Consider the following 19,401-nt stretch of genomic DNA (forward strand, 5'->3'; position numbering starts at 1 on the left):
CCAAAGAAACCCTGTAGCCATTAGCAGTCACTCCCCACTCCTTACCCCAAACCCCCTCCCTAGCCTTAGGCAGCCACTGATCTAATTTCTAATCTACCCATTCTAGACACTTCATATAAATGAAATAATATACTATGTGGTCTTTTCTCGACTTTCTTTTTAAGCATGATGTTTTCCTCCTTCACCCACGTTGTAGCACGTACCTGTACTACATTCCTTTTTATCATTGGATGATATTCCATTGTATGGATATACCACATTTTCCTTATCCATTCACCATTTGGTGGACATTTGGGTTGTTTTCACTTTCGTCTATTATGAATAACACTGTCATGAATATTTGTGTACAAGTTTTTGTGTGAATTTCTTGTGTATATATTAATATCTGCAAATGGAATTAAGTCATATGGTAACAAAGTGTATAGTTTTACATCCCCACCATAAGTTTCAGCTCCTCTATATCCTCATCAACACTTGGTATGATCAGTCTTTTAATTGTAGCCAATCTGTTAGGTATATAAAGGCATTTCATTGGGCTTAAATGTGCATTTCCTAATGACAGTGATGGTGAGCATCTTTTAATGTGCTTGGTTGCTACCCATATATCTTCTTTGGTAAAGTATATGTTTAAATCTTTTGCCAATTTAAAAACTGAATTAGGGACTTCCCTGGAGGTCCAGTGCACTGTTAACAATCTGTCTTTCAATGCAGGGGACACGGGTTCAAGCCCCGGTTGGGACACTAAGATCCCACATGCCTCAAAACAACTAAGGCTGCAACGAACCACAGCTAAGACCTGACACAGATACAAACAAATATTTTAAAAAATTGATTTACATTCCTTATTATATATTCTAAGTTCTTTATCAGATATATGACTTACAAATATTGCCTCCGAGTCTGTTGCTTGTTTTTTCTCTTAATAGTACATTCTGAAGACTCAAATTTCTGAATTTTGATTAAGTATAATTCATCAGTTTTTAAATTTTAGGAATTACGCTTTTAGCATCATATTTAAGACATTTTGCCTGATGTAAAATCACAAAGATTTTATCTATGTTTTGCTCTAGAAGTTTTATAATCTTAGACTTTACGTATAGGTATATGATCCATTTTTATACATGGTGCAAGGTATGGACTGAAATATCACATTTTTGCATGTAAATGTCTAATTGTACCAGCATCATTGGTTGAGAAAACAATCTTCTCTTTACTAAATTGCCTTTGCATCTTGTCAAACTCAGTTGTCCATATATATATGTGGGTTTATCTCTGGACTTTCTGTTGTGTTTTGCACTCATCTCACATCCTAGTAAAGTAATGCTCAAAATTCTCCAAGCCAGGCTTCAGCAATACGTGAACCATGAACTTCCAGATGTTCAAGCTGGTTCTAGAAAAGGCAGAGGAACCGGAGATCAAATTGCCAACATCTGGTGGATCATCGTAAAAGCAAGAGAGTTCCAGAAAAACATCTATTTCTGCTTTATTGACTATGCCAAAGCCTTTGACTGTGTGGATCACAATAAACTGTGGAAAATTCTGAAAGAGAAGGGAATACCAGACCACCTGATCTGTCTCTTGAGAAACCTATATGCAGGTCAGGAAGCAACAGTTAGAACTGGACATGGAACAACAGACTGGTTCCAAATAGGAAAAGGAGTACATCAAGGCTGTATATTGTCACCCTGCTTATTTAACATACATGCAGAGTACATCATGAGAAACACTGGGCTGGAAGAAGCACAAGCTGGAATCAAGATGGCCAGGAGAAATATCAATAACCTCAGATATGTAGATGACACCATCCTTATGGAAGAAAGTGAAGAAGAACTAAAGAGCCTCTTGATGAAAGTGAAAGAGGAGAGTAAGAGTTGGCTTAAGGCTCAACATTTAGAAAACGAAGATCATGGCATCTGGTCCCATCACTTCATGGGAAATAGATGGGGAAACAGTGGGAACAGTGTCAGACTTTATTTTTGGGGGCTCCAAAATCACTGCAGATGGTGACTGTAGCCATGAAATTAAAAGACGCTTACTCCTTGGAAGGAAAGTTATGACCAGCCTAGACAGCATATTCAAAAGCAGAGACATTACTTTGTCATCCAAGGTCTATCTAGTCAAGGCTATGGTTTTTCCAGTAGTCATGTATGAATGTGAGAGTTGGACTATAAAGAAAGCTGAGCACCGAAGAATTGATGCTTTTGAAATGTGGTGTTGGGAAAGACTCTTGAGAGTCCCTTGGACTGCAAGGAGATCCAACCAGTCCATCCTAAAGGAAATCAGTCCTGAGTGTTCTTTGGAAGGACTGATGTTGAAGCCGAAACTCCAATACTTTGGCCACCTGATGCGAAAAGCTGACTCATTTGAAAAGACCCTGATGCTGGGAAAGATTGAATGCAGGAGGAGAAGGGGGACGACAGAGGATGAGATGGTTGGATGGCATCACCCACTCAATGGACGTGAGTTTGAGTAAACTCCGGGAGTTGGTGATGGACAGGGAGGCCTGTCGTGCTGCAGTTCATGGGGTCACAAAGCGTCGGAGACAACTGAGCGACTGAACTGAACATCCATTACATACTATCTTGATTAAGTAGTTTTCTACTAAGTTTTGAAATTGGACACCTCAGTGGTCCAACTTTGCTCTTTTTCAAGTTGTTTTGGTTATTCTAGGTCCTCTGCATTTCCATGTAAACTTGAGAATCAGTTTGTCAATTTCTATAAGATAGTTTACTGGAATTTTGATTTGGATGGCAAAGTATCTTTAGATCAACTGGGGGAGAATTGACATCTTAACAATATCAGAGTCTTCTAACCAACGAACAAGGTATAGACTTCTGTTTATTTAGGTCTTTCAGAATTCCTTTCAGCATCGTCCTTAGCTTTCAGTGTTTAGGGCTTGCACATTTTTGGGGTCATATTTATTTCTACATTTCATATTTTTGATGTACTGTAAATGGTACTATTTTTAAAATTTCTATTTCTGATTTTCATTGCTATTACGTAGAAATACAGTTGATTTTTTTGGTATTGATCTTGTACCCTCTTGATAAAGTCATTATTTCTAGTAGTCCAATAGTTTAACTGTTAAACAATGAACTTCTAAAGAGATTTAAATAATAACAAAATCCTGTATATTTGCCCATGTTCTTACCATTTCTAATGCTCCCTATGCTTTGTGTAGCTTTATTTTTCCATCTCTTTTTCCTTCTTCCTGAAGATTTTCTTTAACATTTCTTATAGTATGGAAATGCTAGTCATCAATTATTTCAGCCTCTGTATGTCTGAAAAAGAAAATCTGTCTTTTGCCTTCATTTCTGTAGTGCATTTTGAGGTTTAGCGTCCTAGCTTGACAGTAATTTCCTTTCTTTACTTTAAAATGTTGCTCTCCTGTGGTTCTCATGCGCATTGTTTCTGATGATAAATCTCCTGCCATCCTTATCTTTGTTTCTCTGTATGAAGCATGTCTTTTTATTCTAGATGCTTTTGAGACTTTCACTGTTTTGAAGATATGATTCTGTTATGCCTTGCTGTGGTTTTCTTCATGATTCCTGTGTCGGGTTTGTTGAGGTTCTTGGATCTGTGGGTTTATAGTTTTCACAAAACTTTGGAAAAAAATTGGCTATTATTTCTTCAAGTATTTTTTATGTGCCTTCATTCTTCTAGGGATTCCTACTATGCACTTATTATTATAGATATTATGAGGCTGCTTGAAATTGACCTATAGCTCATTGATGCTGTATGTATTTTAAAAAATATTCTTTTTTTTTTTAACCCCACGGCATGGGGGATCTTAGTTCCCTGACTAGGGGTTGAACCTGTGTCTCCTGGAGTGGAAGTGGTGAGTCTTAAACACTGGACTGCCAGGGAAGTCCCCTGTGTTTTATTTTGGACAGTTTTATTGCCACATCTTCATGTTCACTAAACTTTCCTTTTGCAATGTCTAATTGGTCAATCAACTCAACAAGTTTATTATTTCATCTTAGATGTTGTACTTTTCATCTTTAGAAGTTTGATTGAGCCTGTTTTATTGCTATTTAACTTTTGAACACATTGAATATATTTGAAATAATTATTTATTGCCCTTATTTGCTAAATCTTAACACCTGTGTCAGTTCGGGTAACTTTAATTAAAATATAGTTGATTTAAAATGTTGTGTTAGTTTTAGGAGTACAGAAGTGATTCAGTTGAACACACACACACACAATCTTTTTCAGATTCTTTTCCCTTGTAAGTTACTACTAGATATTGAGTATAGTTCCCTGTTCTATACAGTAGGTCTTTGTTGGTCATCTATTTTATATATAATAGTTGTATATATTAATCCCAGACTCCTAATTTATCTCCCCACTTCCCTTTTGGTAACCATAAGTTTGTTTTCTATGCCTGTGAGTCTATTTCTGTTTTAAAAGTAAGTTCATTTGTATCATTTTTACAGATTCCACATATAGACAATATCATATGACATCTGTCTTTCTCCGTATAGCTTACTTCATTTAGTATGATAATCTCTACATCCACCTGTGTTGCTGCAAATGGTATTATTTCACTCTTTTTTATGACTAATATTCCATTGTGAGGAATGGAATGGCTCAGTGGCAAAGAATCTGCCTGCAGTGTAGGAAATGTGGGTTCAATCCCTGGGTCAGGAAGACCCCCTGGAGAAGGAAATAGCAACCGACTCCAGTATTCTTGCCTGAGAAATCCCTTGGACAGAGGAGCTTGGAGGGCTACAGTCCAGGGGGTCGCAAAAGAGTCAGACATGACTTAGTGACTGAACAACAATATTCCCCTGTGTATATATACCACATCTTATTTATCCATTCATCTGTCGATGGATATTTAGGTTGCTTCCATGTCTTGGCGTTTGTAACTAGTACTGCAATGAACACTAGGGTGCATGTATCTTTTCAAGCTATAGTTTCCTCTGGGTGGGATTGCTAGATCATAAATAAATTTACTTTTTTAAATTTACTTTTAGTTTTTTTTTTTTAGTTCTGGTAGGTTTTAGTTGATTTTTTTCTCTTCAGTATGGGTCATAACTTCATGCTTCTTTGCATGTCCTGCATGTCTTGAGTTTTTGTTTGGATGCTAGACATTTTATCTTTGGATGGTGGGTATTATTGTTTTCATGTAAGTATTCTTTAGATTTGTTCTGTAACTCAGTAAAGTTACTTGGAAGGAGTCTGAACTCTAGCTGCTGAGCTCTATATAGACCTAGACTCTATCTCATCAACTTGAAGTTTACTGTTATCTGCCTAGGTTTGCCCTTCATGCACGGCTACCTGCAGTCTCTCTCAAGGCAGTAGCTGGGCAGTTAGTCAACTCATTTATTTCTTGTTTCTTAGGGTTCATTGTCCCTTGTTATCTGATGTCCAGTATCTTTAAGACCACTGTTTCATATATTTTGTCCATTGCTTTCAAACAGGAGGAAAAATCTTGTCCTGTTACTTCATTGTGGCCAGAAGTGGACATCTATATTTTAAAAATAAATTTCTCATAACTAAGATACAACCACCCCAGCTCCAGCTTGTAGGTTAACATCTGAGAACCACTGGGTCCATATAGCCCTCATGGACTGCTTCTCACTGATCTTCAGTAACCCATATAACTTTGTCTTTGCTTTTCCAGATCCCTAAATCCTTGCCTTCTTCCCCCTTTTTTTCCTGTCCAAATCTTAAAGTGTCTTCAGAATTTAATCAAAATTCTGTCTCCCCACGTGCACCCCAATGTTCACTGCAGCACTGTTTACAATAGCTAGGACATGGAAGTGACCTAGAGGTCCACTGGCAGGCAAATGGATAAGAAAGTTGTTGTACATATACACAATGGAATATTACTCAGCTATTAACAAGAATGCTTTGAGTCAGTTCTAAAGAGGTGGATGAAACTGGAGCCTATTATACGGAGTAAAGTAAGTCAGAAAGAAAAACACCAATACAGTATATTAATATATGGAATTTAGAAAGATGGTAACAATGACCCTATATGTGAGACAGCAAAAGAGACATAGATATAAAGAACAGACTTTTGGACCCTGTGGGAGAAGGCAAGGGTGGGATGATTTGCGAGAACAGCATTGAAACATGTATATTACCATACGTGAAATAGATCACCAGTTTAAGTCCGATCCATGAAACAGGGCACTTGAAGCTGGTGCACTGGGACAATCCAGCCCAGTGGCTGATTGATGTCAATGTATGGCAAAAACCACCACAATATTGTAAAGTAATTAGCCTCCAATTATAATAAATTAATTAATTTAAAAAAAATGCTGTCTCCCTCCTCTCAGAGTAGCAGGGCCTCCACCTTTCTGCTCAGAAAGTCATTCTTTCCTAAGTGCTTCCATAAACAAATTTATCACATTAAAAAAATCACAGTAATTATTAGTCTGAATTTTTTGATAACTGTTTGATCATACATTTGTAAGATTCCTAAGGTCAGACACTTCCCCTTTTTTGCATTAAGTGGCTACTTTTTAATGAGAACTTCCTTTTTAAAACTCATTTGACTGCTTTTTGGCTGCACTGGGTCTTTGTTGCCGGGCTCTCTCTAGTGGTGGTGAGCCGGGGGTGGGGTGCTCTGTAGTTGGCTCCTCACTGCAGTGGCTACTCTTGCTGTGGAGCATGAGCTCCAGGGTGTGGTCTCCTGGCCTGTGGGATCTTCCGGGACCAGGAATCGAACCTCTGTCCCTGCACCAGCAGGCAGATTCTTAACCACTGGACCACTAGGGCAGTCCTAAAGTAGGTTCTGAAGTGTACTGTATCTTAAAAAATGAAGGAGGGACTTGAAGGCAAGGGAATAATAGAGCTAAGCAGTATGGAGAACACTTCAGAGTTGGCATAAGGTGGTTCTAAAGCCTTGTTTTGGTTCAGACAAGTAAGATTGAATTAGCAAACAGGATTTCATCTTGCTTGGTGAAACTGATTGAATGGTATATTAAGAAGGATTCTGAAACCACATCTTGACTCCATGAGAAAGCTAGCCCGTAGATAATAAAATGTTGGAATGTCTCACGTATTTTGATAGTTTTGGTTAACTGTGTAGGACATTTTGAAACAGTAGCTAACAAGTATTTAACACATGTCAGGGAGTATTCTAATCATAATGTACATGTAAACTCATTTATTTCCCCTGACAACCCACTGAAGTTCTATTTAACACCGCTATTTTTATAGAAAGGGAAACAAAGGCACAGAGATATTAAAAAACTTGCTCAAGTCACACAGTTGCTAATTCTGGCTTCAGAGTATTTGTTTTTGTTACTGTTATATTGTCTTCATATTGAGCATTTAATGTTTCATAATAATTGAGAGAGATCACACGGCTATCCTTTTCTAGTATGGAAGCAACAAAGTGAATTTGTTGTTTGTTAATATAATGGCCAAGCTTCCCCAACTTTTACCTTAGATTAGAAAGATTTATCCTTCATGATTCTTACAGTCATGTCTGAAATTCTTTGTGTTTTATTTCTTTAGGATCCCTTGCCAGCTCCATCTTTGACCCACTCAAATCTCTTGTGGGTGCTTCAGGAGGAGTCTATGCTCTGATGGGAGGCTATTTTATGAATGTTCTAGTGGTAAGAATTTTGGGGATGAATCTGTAGACCTTAAGAAAAAATTTTAAAATAATTACTGGTATTTGGTTCAGGGAATCTTATTTATCAATATTTACTAAGCACACATCTTCCATCTGACCACAAGAATTTTCCTTTCATCTCTGATCTCAAAAGGAATAAATACTAAAGAAAGTTCAAAGTTGCAAAAGAGAAAAGTCAAAGTCCCCAACGTAGTATCTGTTACCAGTCTGATATACATCTGTTCAGATGTTTTCTGTATGTATGCAAAATTTTACCAATAGTAACACTACAAAAATGGAACTACCCTTACATTATTCTGCATCTTAACAAAGTATCCTATCTACTCATAGGATACTTGAGCAGGACACCGAAATCCACCCCAGTCTTTTCAGGCACTCCACAGTACCTTCTATATAGTAGCCCTACTTACTCAATTTTTCATTGAAAGAAAAGGTCCAGGGTGATTACAGCTTTTTACATCTCAAAATAATGCTGTCAGGAATGTACCTTCACCTGTCTTTTTGCATTTGTGTGATTCTTTTGTAGGCAAGTTCCTAGAAGTGCATTTACTGGGTGAAGGCTTTACATTTTTATATATAAAGGCCTCCAAAGTTGGCATACCATTTTACACAACCATGATATAGTAGGTGAGATGCCAATCACTTTTTAAAACAGGGTAAAATCCTGATTAAATTAACCCTTTAACCATGTAGATGTGCCTTAAAAATACTCTACGAGGAAAAATTTGAAGCAATTAAAAAACTGTTCCCAAACTAGAAGTCACTTAGAAAAATGTTTTTCAAACTTTGGGTCACATCACATTAGTGCTTGTGAACTCAGGTGGAGGGGCTGTGAAAATCCTTTTACACAGAAATTTCAGTACGCGTCATGTAAAATAAGAGTAGGTACTGTTTATGCGTGTGCTGGATTTTTACGTAAATTATTTGTTACTGTACATCTTGGTCACAACAGTTTGAAAATAACTGATTTAGAATTAACATAGCTATTTCAGCATGTCTCACTGGGAAGAGAGTTAATAACTTTAAAGGGAAGGGACAGGCAATTTGGGTTGAAGTGGAGCTATCTTTCTGAGTCTGCTTGGTTCTCTGGTAACACATGAGGGTAAATGCAAGTTGGTCTGAGGCTTTTTGAAACTAAAATCAAACTGAGTGTTTTTGGACCAGTGTTTTTAATTTTTAAAAAATTATCTTAAAAAGAAATCAAGGTAATGCTCAAATTTTAGCTGTCTTTGCTAACTCCTACTTAGAAAGAGGGTAAAGCTGTATCAAATGAATATTAAACAAAAAACTTGGAAATATTTTCACCAGATTTAGTTTGACAGCATCTATTAACTATCTGTGACATATTAAGAGTTGATTTTTTATTACTTATACTTAGCATATTTCTTGCTATTTCAAGGAATATCATGTTTCATTTTCACTCCAAAGTATACTGGCACTGTACTTCCCAAATACATTTGAAAACTGGACTGTTAACACTGATGCTTTGATTGGCAAACATTTGACACACTTTATTTTAAATGAAAAAGCAGATGGAGGGGGAGTACAGTTGAGATTCCCTTTGCCAATAGATAACTTGTGTTATTACTGTCATTTATCTCTTTGCAAGAATTTTCAAGAAATGATTCCTGCTTTTGGCGTTGTCAGACTACTCATCATTGTTGTTATAAGTAAGTGTGTTCTGTGAATACTTCACATCTTCAAGTTTATGGGTTCAACCTTCAGAAGGCCTTCTCATATTTCCCAAACACATCCTACATGTCCTGATGCAGAAAGACATGAGTGGAGTTTTCACAGACCCTTGTGGGTGGTTCTTAGAGGTGCCTGTTTCTGGGGTGTGGGGAGTTAAGAGAGTAGGGCTCGAGGTACTCTGTCCACTTCATCCACCATACCATCACTTATTTTTTTATGTTTTTTAATTTTTATTGGAGTATAGTTGATTTACATTGTGTTACTTTCTGCTATCATTTATTTTTTATTAAATTAAAAAATTAATTATTTAATTTTATTTATTTTGGTTGTGCTGGGTCTTTGTTGCCACATGGCTTTTCTCTAGTTGTAGGGGGTGGGGGCTACTCTCTAGTTACAGCGCTTGGGCTTCTCACTGCAGTGGCTTTTCTTGTTGAGGAGCAGAAGCTCTAGGATGTGCGGGCTTTAGTAGCTGCGGTTCCAAGGCTCCAGCTGCTGCTGCTGCTGCTAAGTTGCTTCAGTCGTGTCCAACTCTCTGTGACCCCATAGACGGCAGCCCACCAGGCTCCCCCGTCCCTGGGATTCTCCAGGCAAGAACACTGGAGTGGGTTGCCATTTCCTTCTCCAGTGCATGAAAGTGAAAAGTGAAAGGGAAGTGGCTCAGTCAGCACAGGCTTAATAGTGGTGGTGAATGGGCTTAGTTGCTGCCTGGCACATAGGATCTTCCCAGACTAGGGATCAAACCCGAGTCTCTTACATTGGCAGGTGGATTCTTTACCACTGAGCTACCAGGGAAGCCCTATTTATTTTTGACTGTGTGGGCTCTCATTGCGGTGCAAGGGCTTCTCTAGTTGTGGTATGTGAGCTCAGCTGCCCTGTGGCATGCAGGATCTTCATTCTCCTAGCAGGGATCCCACATCCTCTGCATTGGGAGGCAGATTCTCACCCACTGGACTACCAGAGAAGTCCCTGTCATTTATTTTTTATACACTGGATTTTTCTCATTCATAAACTAGATTCTGTATACAATTTTGTTTGAAAGGGAAACCTTAAAAACCATTCACATTATCCATTTTCTTCTTCAGTTTCTACATTTTCAGATTAAAAAAAAATTGATCTAGGATATAAGCATGGAGTGGTGGCTGAGGATTGATGATGAGAGCAGAGGTGGAGGAAGAGAAGGGTCAGGGAACTAGGAAGATGACTGATGTGGCTTTGGAAATCTCAAGAATGATAGCGGAGAATGACATGCTGAAGGAGCTTAGGAAGCCTCATTCTGGAGAAGAGGTGGAATTTTAGCTGGGTCTGAAAGTCAGGATTTTGGATGATGGCAAGCCATACAGAGCAGAAACAAACAAGAGCAAAGGCAGGGCTTATTACTTGTATATCGAGGCCTGCTCCTGCTGCAGATGTATCTGCACAGAGGGTGTGGGGAGAAGGCTGACCTTGAGGCTCAGACTTGAAGACAGAGACAGAAGTGACATTTGATACAGGCTACTTTGGGCTGTCAGGGCTTCCCAGGTGGCGCTAGTGGTAAAGAACCCGCCTGCCAATGCAGGCGACGTAAGAGACGTGGGTTTGATCCCTGGGTCGGGAAGATACCCTGGAGGAGGGCACGACCCACTCTACTATTCTTGCCTGGAGAATCCCATGGACAGAGGAGCCTGGTGGGCTACGGTCCATGGGTTGCAAAGAGTCTGACATGACTCAAGAGACTTAGCACACGCGCATGCAATTTTGGCTGTCCACATAGTAGGAAAAAAATGATCCTGCAAATTGGTATCAAGTGTTCAAAAAACAGACTAAGTTTAGTTTATAAATGGTATAATTATAAAACAGTATTTCACCCAGATAGAAAAGAAGTGACTTGTTTGTAGTTTATACCATACCGTATATAGTGTTTTCTCCATAGACATCGAGAAATTTAAAAAGAGGGAAAGTAGTCAGCACAGGAAGGAGGGCAGATGTCTGGGAGTTAGTTAGGAGGAGTCACTGTGTGGGCTGAGCTACCTGAGTTGTTAAGGGTCACAACCAGAACCAAGGAACAAGCCCTTAGAAAAATATTCTTACGCAAGTTACCTGGGTTTTCAGTTGATCTGCTTCTGTCAAATAATGACTTTCGTAAAATAAGCCTCAAACTCTCAGTGGGGAAATGATTTTAATTCTCTAATACTCTTTAATGGTGGAGTAAAAACCCTTTCCTCATGCACAAAGTTATCTCCAAATACAGTTTATGTAACATTCTGTCATTCTCGAGGTAAGTAATACAGTCACTGAAGGATGTGGTTGTATTATATCCTACAAACACAGGTAGGCCAGCTAACATCAACCTTCCCCACATGCCATTTTTTCTAAAAGTTCTTCCCCGGTGGCTCAGCTGTAAAGAACCTGCCTGCCAATGCAGGAGATGCAAGATGCAGGTTTGATCCCTGGGTTGGGAAGATCCCTTGGAGAAGGAAAGAGCAATCTGCTCCAGCATTCTTGCCTGGAAAATTCCATGGACAGAAGAGCCTGGCAGGTTACAGCACATGGGGTCTCAAAGAGTCAGACACACACCTACAACAAACTCCAGATTAATGAAACACAAATACATTTTAATTTTAAGCATGTTTTCTTGGGAAAATTTATAGTTTTTTTTTTTTTTTAATGGTAAATATTATTCTTAACTGTGAAGGACAGTTGGCCTTAAGGACCTTCCTTCATTAAGCACCAATTTTTAGATGTGTTTTCTAACAAAGCAACTGAGCTTCCCTGGAAAAAGTTCAGGACATCTCGATTTTCATCCTTCAAAAAACCCATATAAAGGCAACTCCCTTAAAAATGAGTGTTAGGTTTTATTGAAGATAATGATTTGGCTTACTGGAACAAGGGCTTCTTTTCAGGTGGGAAGACAGGTCTCAGTTTAGAGACTGCAGCAGTTTAGAAGTAAACTGCCCTAGAAAGCAGAAAGGGCCAGGCAGATACAAATCAGAAGGCAGGAGAGAAACTGAATGGAGAAACTGGCATGCTAAGAGTTACAGAGTTTTTTTGAAAGGCCTCCTACTGTGAAAGACTAGACCAAAGTAGCTGTTTCTAGTAAGTCTGCCCTGTGGTGGTTTTCTTATACTTTCCTAGCACTGCATCTGTTATTTACACTCCCTCAGGGATTGCAAATGACTTAAAATACAATAACAGCCACATTTATCTAGCATTTGGTGTGATAGTCATTTACAATTAAATTAATATTGAGTACTTCCCCGACCTCAATTCCTACCCAGTGACTTCAGCGTCGATACTGTATTGAAAGGGAAGCTAGCCGGAACACAAGGTCCCGATGCTATTTTCCCAAAGGCAAGGACTAGGTCTTTCCGTCTCCTGGGGCACTCACTAAGTAGAGCATAGAGTATTGGGGGATGGGTGTGGAATGTGACAGTTGAAGGAGACGTTTCCAAGCTCACATGTAGGGCAGAGTTCTTCTAACCCAAGAAGCCACCACCGATATGACTTATTTAAGGAATGTCTAAGTTCTGGCTCTTATTGTTCCATTAGTGACTGTGGAATCACTTCCTTTCTCGGGCAGTCTTCTGTATTCCTGATGGTAATTATGAAAGGGTTAATGGGGAGGCAGGTCTCACTAAGGGGGCCAGAGGTCCCCAAGCTGCAGGAGGAGACAAATGGCAAATGGCAGTGGTGGGCTTTTTTTTTTCTACATTCCTTTGCTCCCGCTTTAGCCAGGTAGCCCCACTCTAGTACTTTTGCCTGGAAAATCCCATGGACGGAGGAGCCTGGTAGGCTGCAGTCCATGGGGTTGCGAAGAGTCGGACACACCGAGTGACTTCACTTTCATTTTTCACTTTCATGCACTGGAGAAGGAAATGGCAACCCACTCCAGTGTTCTTGCCTGGAGAATCCCAGGGACGGGGGAGCCTGGTGGGCTGCCGTCTATGGGGTCGCACAGAGTCGGACACGACTGAAGAGACTTAGCAGCAGCAGCAGCAGGCTCCTTTAATTCTGTTGCTATGAGACAATCCGTTCTTCCTGAAAGTTACTTTTTCCCAACCTTGAGGGGCTGATTGCCCAACAAAACAATACATCTTACTCATGGGAATGTTTTTCTTAGGCTATGTTAATAAAACTATGTATCTTGCTTGGAGGTCTGTTTTCCTTTAGTATCTTGCCAGAGACTTCGAGGTCCAGAGATGACTCCCGGTGTGTAGATGTGTCTGTTGTGGGAGAGAGCTGCACCTGGTGCAACTCTCTTAGCCTTGAGGTGTTTTTTTTTTTTTATCTGTGATCAACAGCTTGCTAAAGACTATAAGATGCCTTGCAAAAAACTGCAAAAGGGCTACTCTCCTGTCTCCTTCTGATGTCTATGTGAGAAGCTTTCTCTCTTTTATACTTTAATAAAATTTGGCTACACAAAAGCTCCAAGTGGTCAAGCCTCGTCTTTGGCTCCACATCAAAATCCTTTCCTCTGGAGGCCAAGAATCCCAGCATCGTTCATGGCTAATAGCCACAACCTTTCATCTTGGGATCTTCAAGACAAGGTGTAGGCTTTCATCTTTTAATCTGGGGTGATTAGGTGGGTGAGAGTGAAGCCCCCATAGTCAGACGGCTTAAGGTTCAAATCCCACCACTGCCTCAGAGCTCTGTGGCCTTGGGTGAGTATTTAGCCTTTGTGTCTTGGCTTCTTTGTGTATAAAACACCAGGTCTTTCCTCACTCGAGATGCTGCAATAGTGGTAATTGGCTTGCCTGCCTGCTTCTGTCTTTACTTCTTTAGAGTATGCTTTCTATATGGCAGCAAGAATCATCTTTAAAAAATGTGAGTCAGGGGGTTTCCCTGGTGGCTCAGTGATAAAGAAACCACCTGCCAGTGCAGGAGACACGGTTCAGTCCCTGATCAGGGAAGATCCCACATGCCATGGAGCAACTAAGCCTGTGCCACAACTATCGCGCCTAGGGGACGCAACTGCTGAGCCCTCACACTGCAACTACTGAAGCCCGTGAACCCTAGAGCCTGTGCTCAGCAAGAGAAGCCACTCCAATGAGAAGCCTGTGCACCGCAACTAGAGAGTAGCCCCCACTGGCCGCTCATGCATCAGTGAAGACCCAGTACAGCCAATAAGCAAATAAATAAAAATTATTAAAAACCCAAGCCAGGCATGTCACTTCTGTGCTCAAAAGCTTTTGAAGGGTAAAAGTCAAAGTCCTTACAGGGTCCATAAGGCTCTATGTGATCTGCATCTGCCATGGTTTGATCTCCTCACCTACAACTTCATCCCCAGCCTGAGTCCAGAATCATCTGCAGGTCTTGGTAAAGCACAGTCTGTTGAATCGTACCTGTAGAGTTTCTGGTTCAGTAAGTTTGGGGTGGGCCTGAGAGTTTTCATGTCTAGTAAGTTCCCAGTGAAGCTGGGAATCCCCAGTGGGAAATGGAACCATCCTTTGAAAACCGTCGACGCCATCAGATCAACTGCTTTGGTATTCCTCACACACTAGGCACTGTTGGCTCTGCCTTAGTGATTTCGTACTTCAGCCTGCCTAGAAGGCTCTTTCAGAGGTCAGCATGGCTTGCTCCCTTATCTTCACCAAAGTCTCCTTGAGATCCTTCCTGCCTCTCCAGTTAAACATCACACCCAACTCCCAGCATTCTCAATTCTCCTTCTTTGTGTACTCTCTACAGCACTAGGCACCCTTTGACAATACTGTAACGTTTTACTTTTTCATTCACCTTTCCCAGCTGGACTTTCAGTTCCATGAGGCAGTCTAATCTTTTCATGGCAGTATATCCACCACCTAGAATAGTGGCTGGCACATGAGAGATCATTAATAAATACTTGTTGGATCGATGCATCTATAAAATGGGGTAATGACAGTACCAATTTCATGGCATTGTTGTGAGGATTAATGATACAAAGTTAGTACATGTAAAGTTCTTAGAACAGTACCTGGCACAGAGTAAGTCTCAATAAATGTTACCGTTGCTAGAGGGGAACCAGAAATAACTGGTATACTGTTGTGGAGATCCTGGGGCTTCATCAGGCTGTTTTCCCTTCTAGTTGTGTCGGACATGGGATTTGCTCTTTATAGACGGTTCTTTGTTCCTGAAAATGGGTCTCCGGTGAGTTCGGTTTATTATTTTTTAAGTGAAAATTTGTCTACCTATGGTATCTATCAATAGCTAAAAAGGGTCACCAAATAGGGGCAGCAACAGTTGTGAGATTTAAAGCTGTCAGATTTCCATTTGGAAGGTAAGAAAATTCCTGGCAAACCAGCCTTTTGGGTTGTCCTTTTCACTTCTCCCATAGCCCAGATAACTGGCTCTAGTTCTCTGCACCTGCTATATGGGTAGCTATTCCAAAAAACAGGAGTGAAGGGACTTTACTGTCTATGGAGGATAAAATGCATATTGGAAAGCAGCAATAATATGGGTCCAGATAAATTTACAATATAAAGAAAACTGACAAAGATTTCCAGTTTTATTGAAATTGGTTCCTGAATTTGGTAATTTCTGCTTGAGTATTTGTGCGTATGTTATTACCTGTGTTTTAATTCAGACATTCCATTTATGTGGGATAGATTATGCTCCTATAAAGAACCCTCACTGATCTCAACTCTTACTCTCTTGGCTGGCCTTGTACAGAACCATCCTAATGCAATGACGGCCTAGAAGAGAGACAGGCTGGCTGTCGCATGTACTCAAGAGTCAGTGAAATGACATTTTTTTTAGCTTTGCATGATGGAGTTTTCTTGTCTGTTTTGTCTCACTGCCTCACTGTTCAGACTTTTAAGACTCTGACTGGGATGGTATTTGTTCTCTAATAAGTGAGATGCAGCTGAAATATACAATTAGCATTTTCTTCACTTATTTTCATTTTCTCCTTTTCTCCCAAGGTGTCTTTTGCAGCTCACATTGCGGGTGGATTTGCTGGAATGTCCATTGGTTATACCGTGTTCAGCTGCTTTGATCAGGCACTGCTGAAAGATCCAAGGTTTTGGACAGCGATTGCAGCTTATTTAGCTTTTGTTTTATTTGCTGTGTTTTTCAACATTTTCCTATCCCCAGCGAACTGACTTGCCCCTAACACAAACCAATGAATAAAAAGGGTCATCTGGGGGAAAAAAAATCAAAACCGGAGAACTCTCTATGAAGAAACAGAGAAGTCCCAGGAAATGCTAACAATTTTATAAAGAGAACAAACACCCCTGAAGTTGTCGGTTTCAAAGACTGCTTACAAAAGGGGTTAGGGTTTAAGGAAGGAGCTCTTCCGAGGGAATGAGGGGGAGGGGGAAGAGAGAAAAGGGAAGGGAAGTAAGAACCAGAGACTGGCTCTTTTCTAGGCATGCTGTGTCAAGGGTATTTATTCTCTAAAAAGAACTTGCTCTTAGGAGGATATGGTATAGAGATTGCTTGATAGAATCCACAAATAATGTACTCTGCTGATAATAAAAACTTTTCATATCTGTCAGACTACTGATTATCACTTTTCATCACTGTTTTGAGTCAATAGGTCACTGTTTAGGGTGCTTTATGTGCATTATTATTAATCTTGTTGACAACCCAGAAAGGCAGCTATTACTCTGCATCTTAGAGAGGAGGCTATGAGAATTCTTAAAAAAGAAAAAAATTAAGTACTCTGTGTAAGAGGGGGCAGGACTTAAAGGTTGCTAATGACTTGACAGGGCTTCCCAGATGGCTCAGTGAGTAAAGAATCCATCTGCAATGCAGGAGACACAGGAGACGTGCATTTGATTACTGGGTCAGGAAGATCCCCTGGAGGAGGGCATGGCAACCCACTCCAGGGTGGAGAATCCCATGGACACAGGAGCTGGCTACAGTCCATGAAGTCACAAAGAGTGGGACATGACTTAGTAACTAAACAAGATGTGCTATCGTTGACTTAACCATTCCTCTATTGAACACTTGAGTTGCTGCTGATTTTGTACCATTACCAACAGTGCTTTGCGATCATCCTAGTATGCTGCTGTGTCTTTGAGAATGATTGAATGAATGGGTATTTCAAGCATCTGGAAGCAGAAATGTTATGTTAATTTTGATAGATTTAAACTACCACTTTTTTCTTTTTTTTGGCTGTGCTGTGCCACACAGCTTGCAGGATCTTAGATCCCCAACCAAGGATTGAACCCAGACCACCACAGTAAAAGTTTTGAGTTCTAACCACTGGTGCGTGCTAAGTTGCTTCAATTGTATTCAACTCTTTGCAACCCTATGGACTGTAGCCTGCCAGGGTCTTGTGTCCATAGGAGTCTCCAGGCAAGAATACTGGAGTGGGTTGCCACGCCCTCCTCCAGGGGATCTTTCCAACTCAGGGATGGAAACCGGGTCTCCTGCATCTCCTGCACTGCAGCCAGATTCTTTACTGCTGAGCCATCAGGGAAACCCCCTAACCACCGGATGCCAGGGAATTCCCTAAATTACCTTTTAAATAGTTGTATTCATTTATATTCTTACTGATATTATATGACAGTAACAGTTTCCTCATACATTTGCCAAAAGGTGGCTTTATAAATCTTTAAAAAATTTACATTTTGATTAAAAATATTTTATTTCAATTCATATGTAACACTAATGAAGCTTAGCATTTAAAAAGTTTATTAATATTTATAATTTATATATTACACATAATATATAATATCAAAGTATGAATATATATATGTATATATATATTTCCTGATGAAAGGGTTGAATTTAAACTGAAAAGTAGCTATTAGATAGCAAAGAAGCCCAAGGAAGAAATATTTATCTGCCATCACCAACCCACTAGGTCAGTACTCTGGAGATCTTTAATGACCTAAAGTGCAAATAGAAAACTAGACAGAGAAATAGCATTCATCTAACTATGAAATCGGACATGACCCATTGATTATTAAGACCGATGACTAAGAAGTTATTATCTAGTTAGGTTATTTTGGTACTAGAAACATTGTTTACATTACCAAAAACAGTGATATCTTTCTGGGTCTCCAGGGCGCAAAGTTACCATTAAAAAAGCACACATATGTCTGGCATTTTAAGTTTGACATTTCTGAATAATACAGGAACCATTTATTCAGCTTAATTTTGGGCTCATAGTTTTAGTCTTCTAAACTGTGCTGTATTAATCAGAAATATTAGAAATATTCTTTCTGTGGGCTGCCCAGTAAGGTAGCCACCAGGCACATGTAGCTGTTTACATTTAATTAAAATTAAATGAAATTAAAAACGGTGTCTCTGTTACACAAGCCTCGTTGCAAGTACTCAATAGCTATGTATTAATAGTGGCCATCTTATTGAACAGTGCAGACAGTCTACTTCAACACTGCTGCAAAAAGTTCCATTGGATTAAAAAAACTTCCATTGGGTGGTGCTGTTTGAGAGGCAAGAATGAAGGCAGGGAGATGCAGTTTAGCTGACGGCTGATTCACTGCGCCGAGCTAAACCGAATCTGCTCTACACCTGCAGAGGGACACGTGGAGACAACACGTTGAAGACGGCTGTGGTGTAACTTTAAAGTGTGATCTGCTTCAAATTTACCTAAATCAAGAAAGGTCTGTGTTAATGTGTCTTAGCTAATTAAGAGTCATTTGAAATATTTTTTCTTTTGAATTTTATGGTACTGTATCTATGTATATTAGTATTCATGCTATTTGCTATGAAAGCTTTAGGACCTAAGATTTGAAGCTACGTAACAGTGCTTCCTCTTTCAGAAAATACTATGCACTTGTCCTTTTAGGGAAAAAAAAACAACTTTAATTTTCTTTGGTAATTTTAAAAGTAAAGTGCTCATGGTAAAAGAAATTAAACGGATATATAATTATAAAAAATTAAGTCAATTATTATCATTCTACCCAGAGATAATCACAGTTAGTATTTTGATGAATATCCTTCTAGGCTTTATTGTATGCATCTCTACATATAAGTAAATTTACAATAATGAGGCTACATTATTCTGTTTTATAACCCGAATGTCACTGAAACAATATGTCCAATGTCTTTTTATGTTAGTATATATTTATTATCTCTACTGGTTGCATAGTACCATACTGTGGATGTACTATTATTTATATGTGCAATACAGTCTTTCTTGTATTGATAATTATTTTGGATAGTTTCAAGTTATAATTATTATAAAC

The 19,401-nt window shown here is 39.5% G+C and overlaps 1 protein-coding gene across 4 annotated transcripts in view; it reads left to right on the plus strand.

Moving 5' to 3' along the window:
• Positions 1–16,738, plus strand: part of RHBDL2 (rhomboid like 2) — a 58,078-nt gene extending 41,340 nt beyond the window's left edge. For 3 of the 4 annotated variants that reach the window (XM_027537761.1, XM_027537763.1, XM_027537762.1), the window contains exons 5-8: positions 7,477–7,577; positions 9,207–9,267; positions 15,327–15,388; positions 16,162–16,738. In XM_027537761.1, the coding sequence (XP_027393562.1) occupies positions 7,477–7,577; positions 9,207–9,267; positions 15,327–15,388; positions 16,162–16,341 (404 nt within the window). In that variant the 3' untranslated portion in view covers positions 16,342–16,738. The remainder of the gene's footprint in view (positions 1–7,476; positions 7,578–9,206; positions 9,268–15,326; positions 15,389–16,161) is intronic. The other variant, XM_027537764.1, reaches the window with a different exon arrangement.
• Positions 16,739–19,401: the final 2,663 nt, after the last annotated feature.

Source organism: Bos indicus x Bos taurus, chromosome 3 (genome assembly GCF_003369695.1).
Source record: "Bos indicus x Bos taurus breed Angus x Brahman F1 hybrid chromosome 3, Bos_hybrid_MaternalHap_v2.0, whole genome shotgun sequence".
In the NCBI taxonomy this organism is placed as follows: Eukaryota; Metazoa; Chordata; class Mammalia; order Artiodactyla; family Bovidae; genus Bos; species Bos indicus x Bos taurus.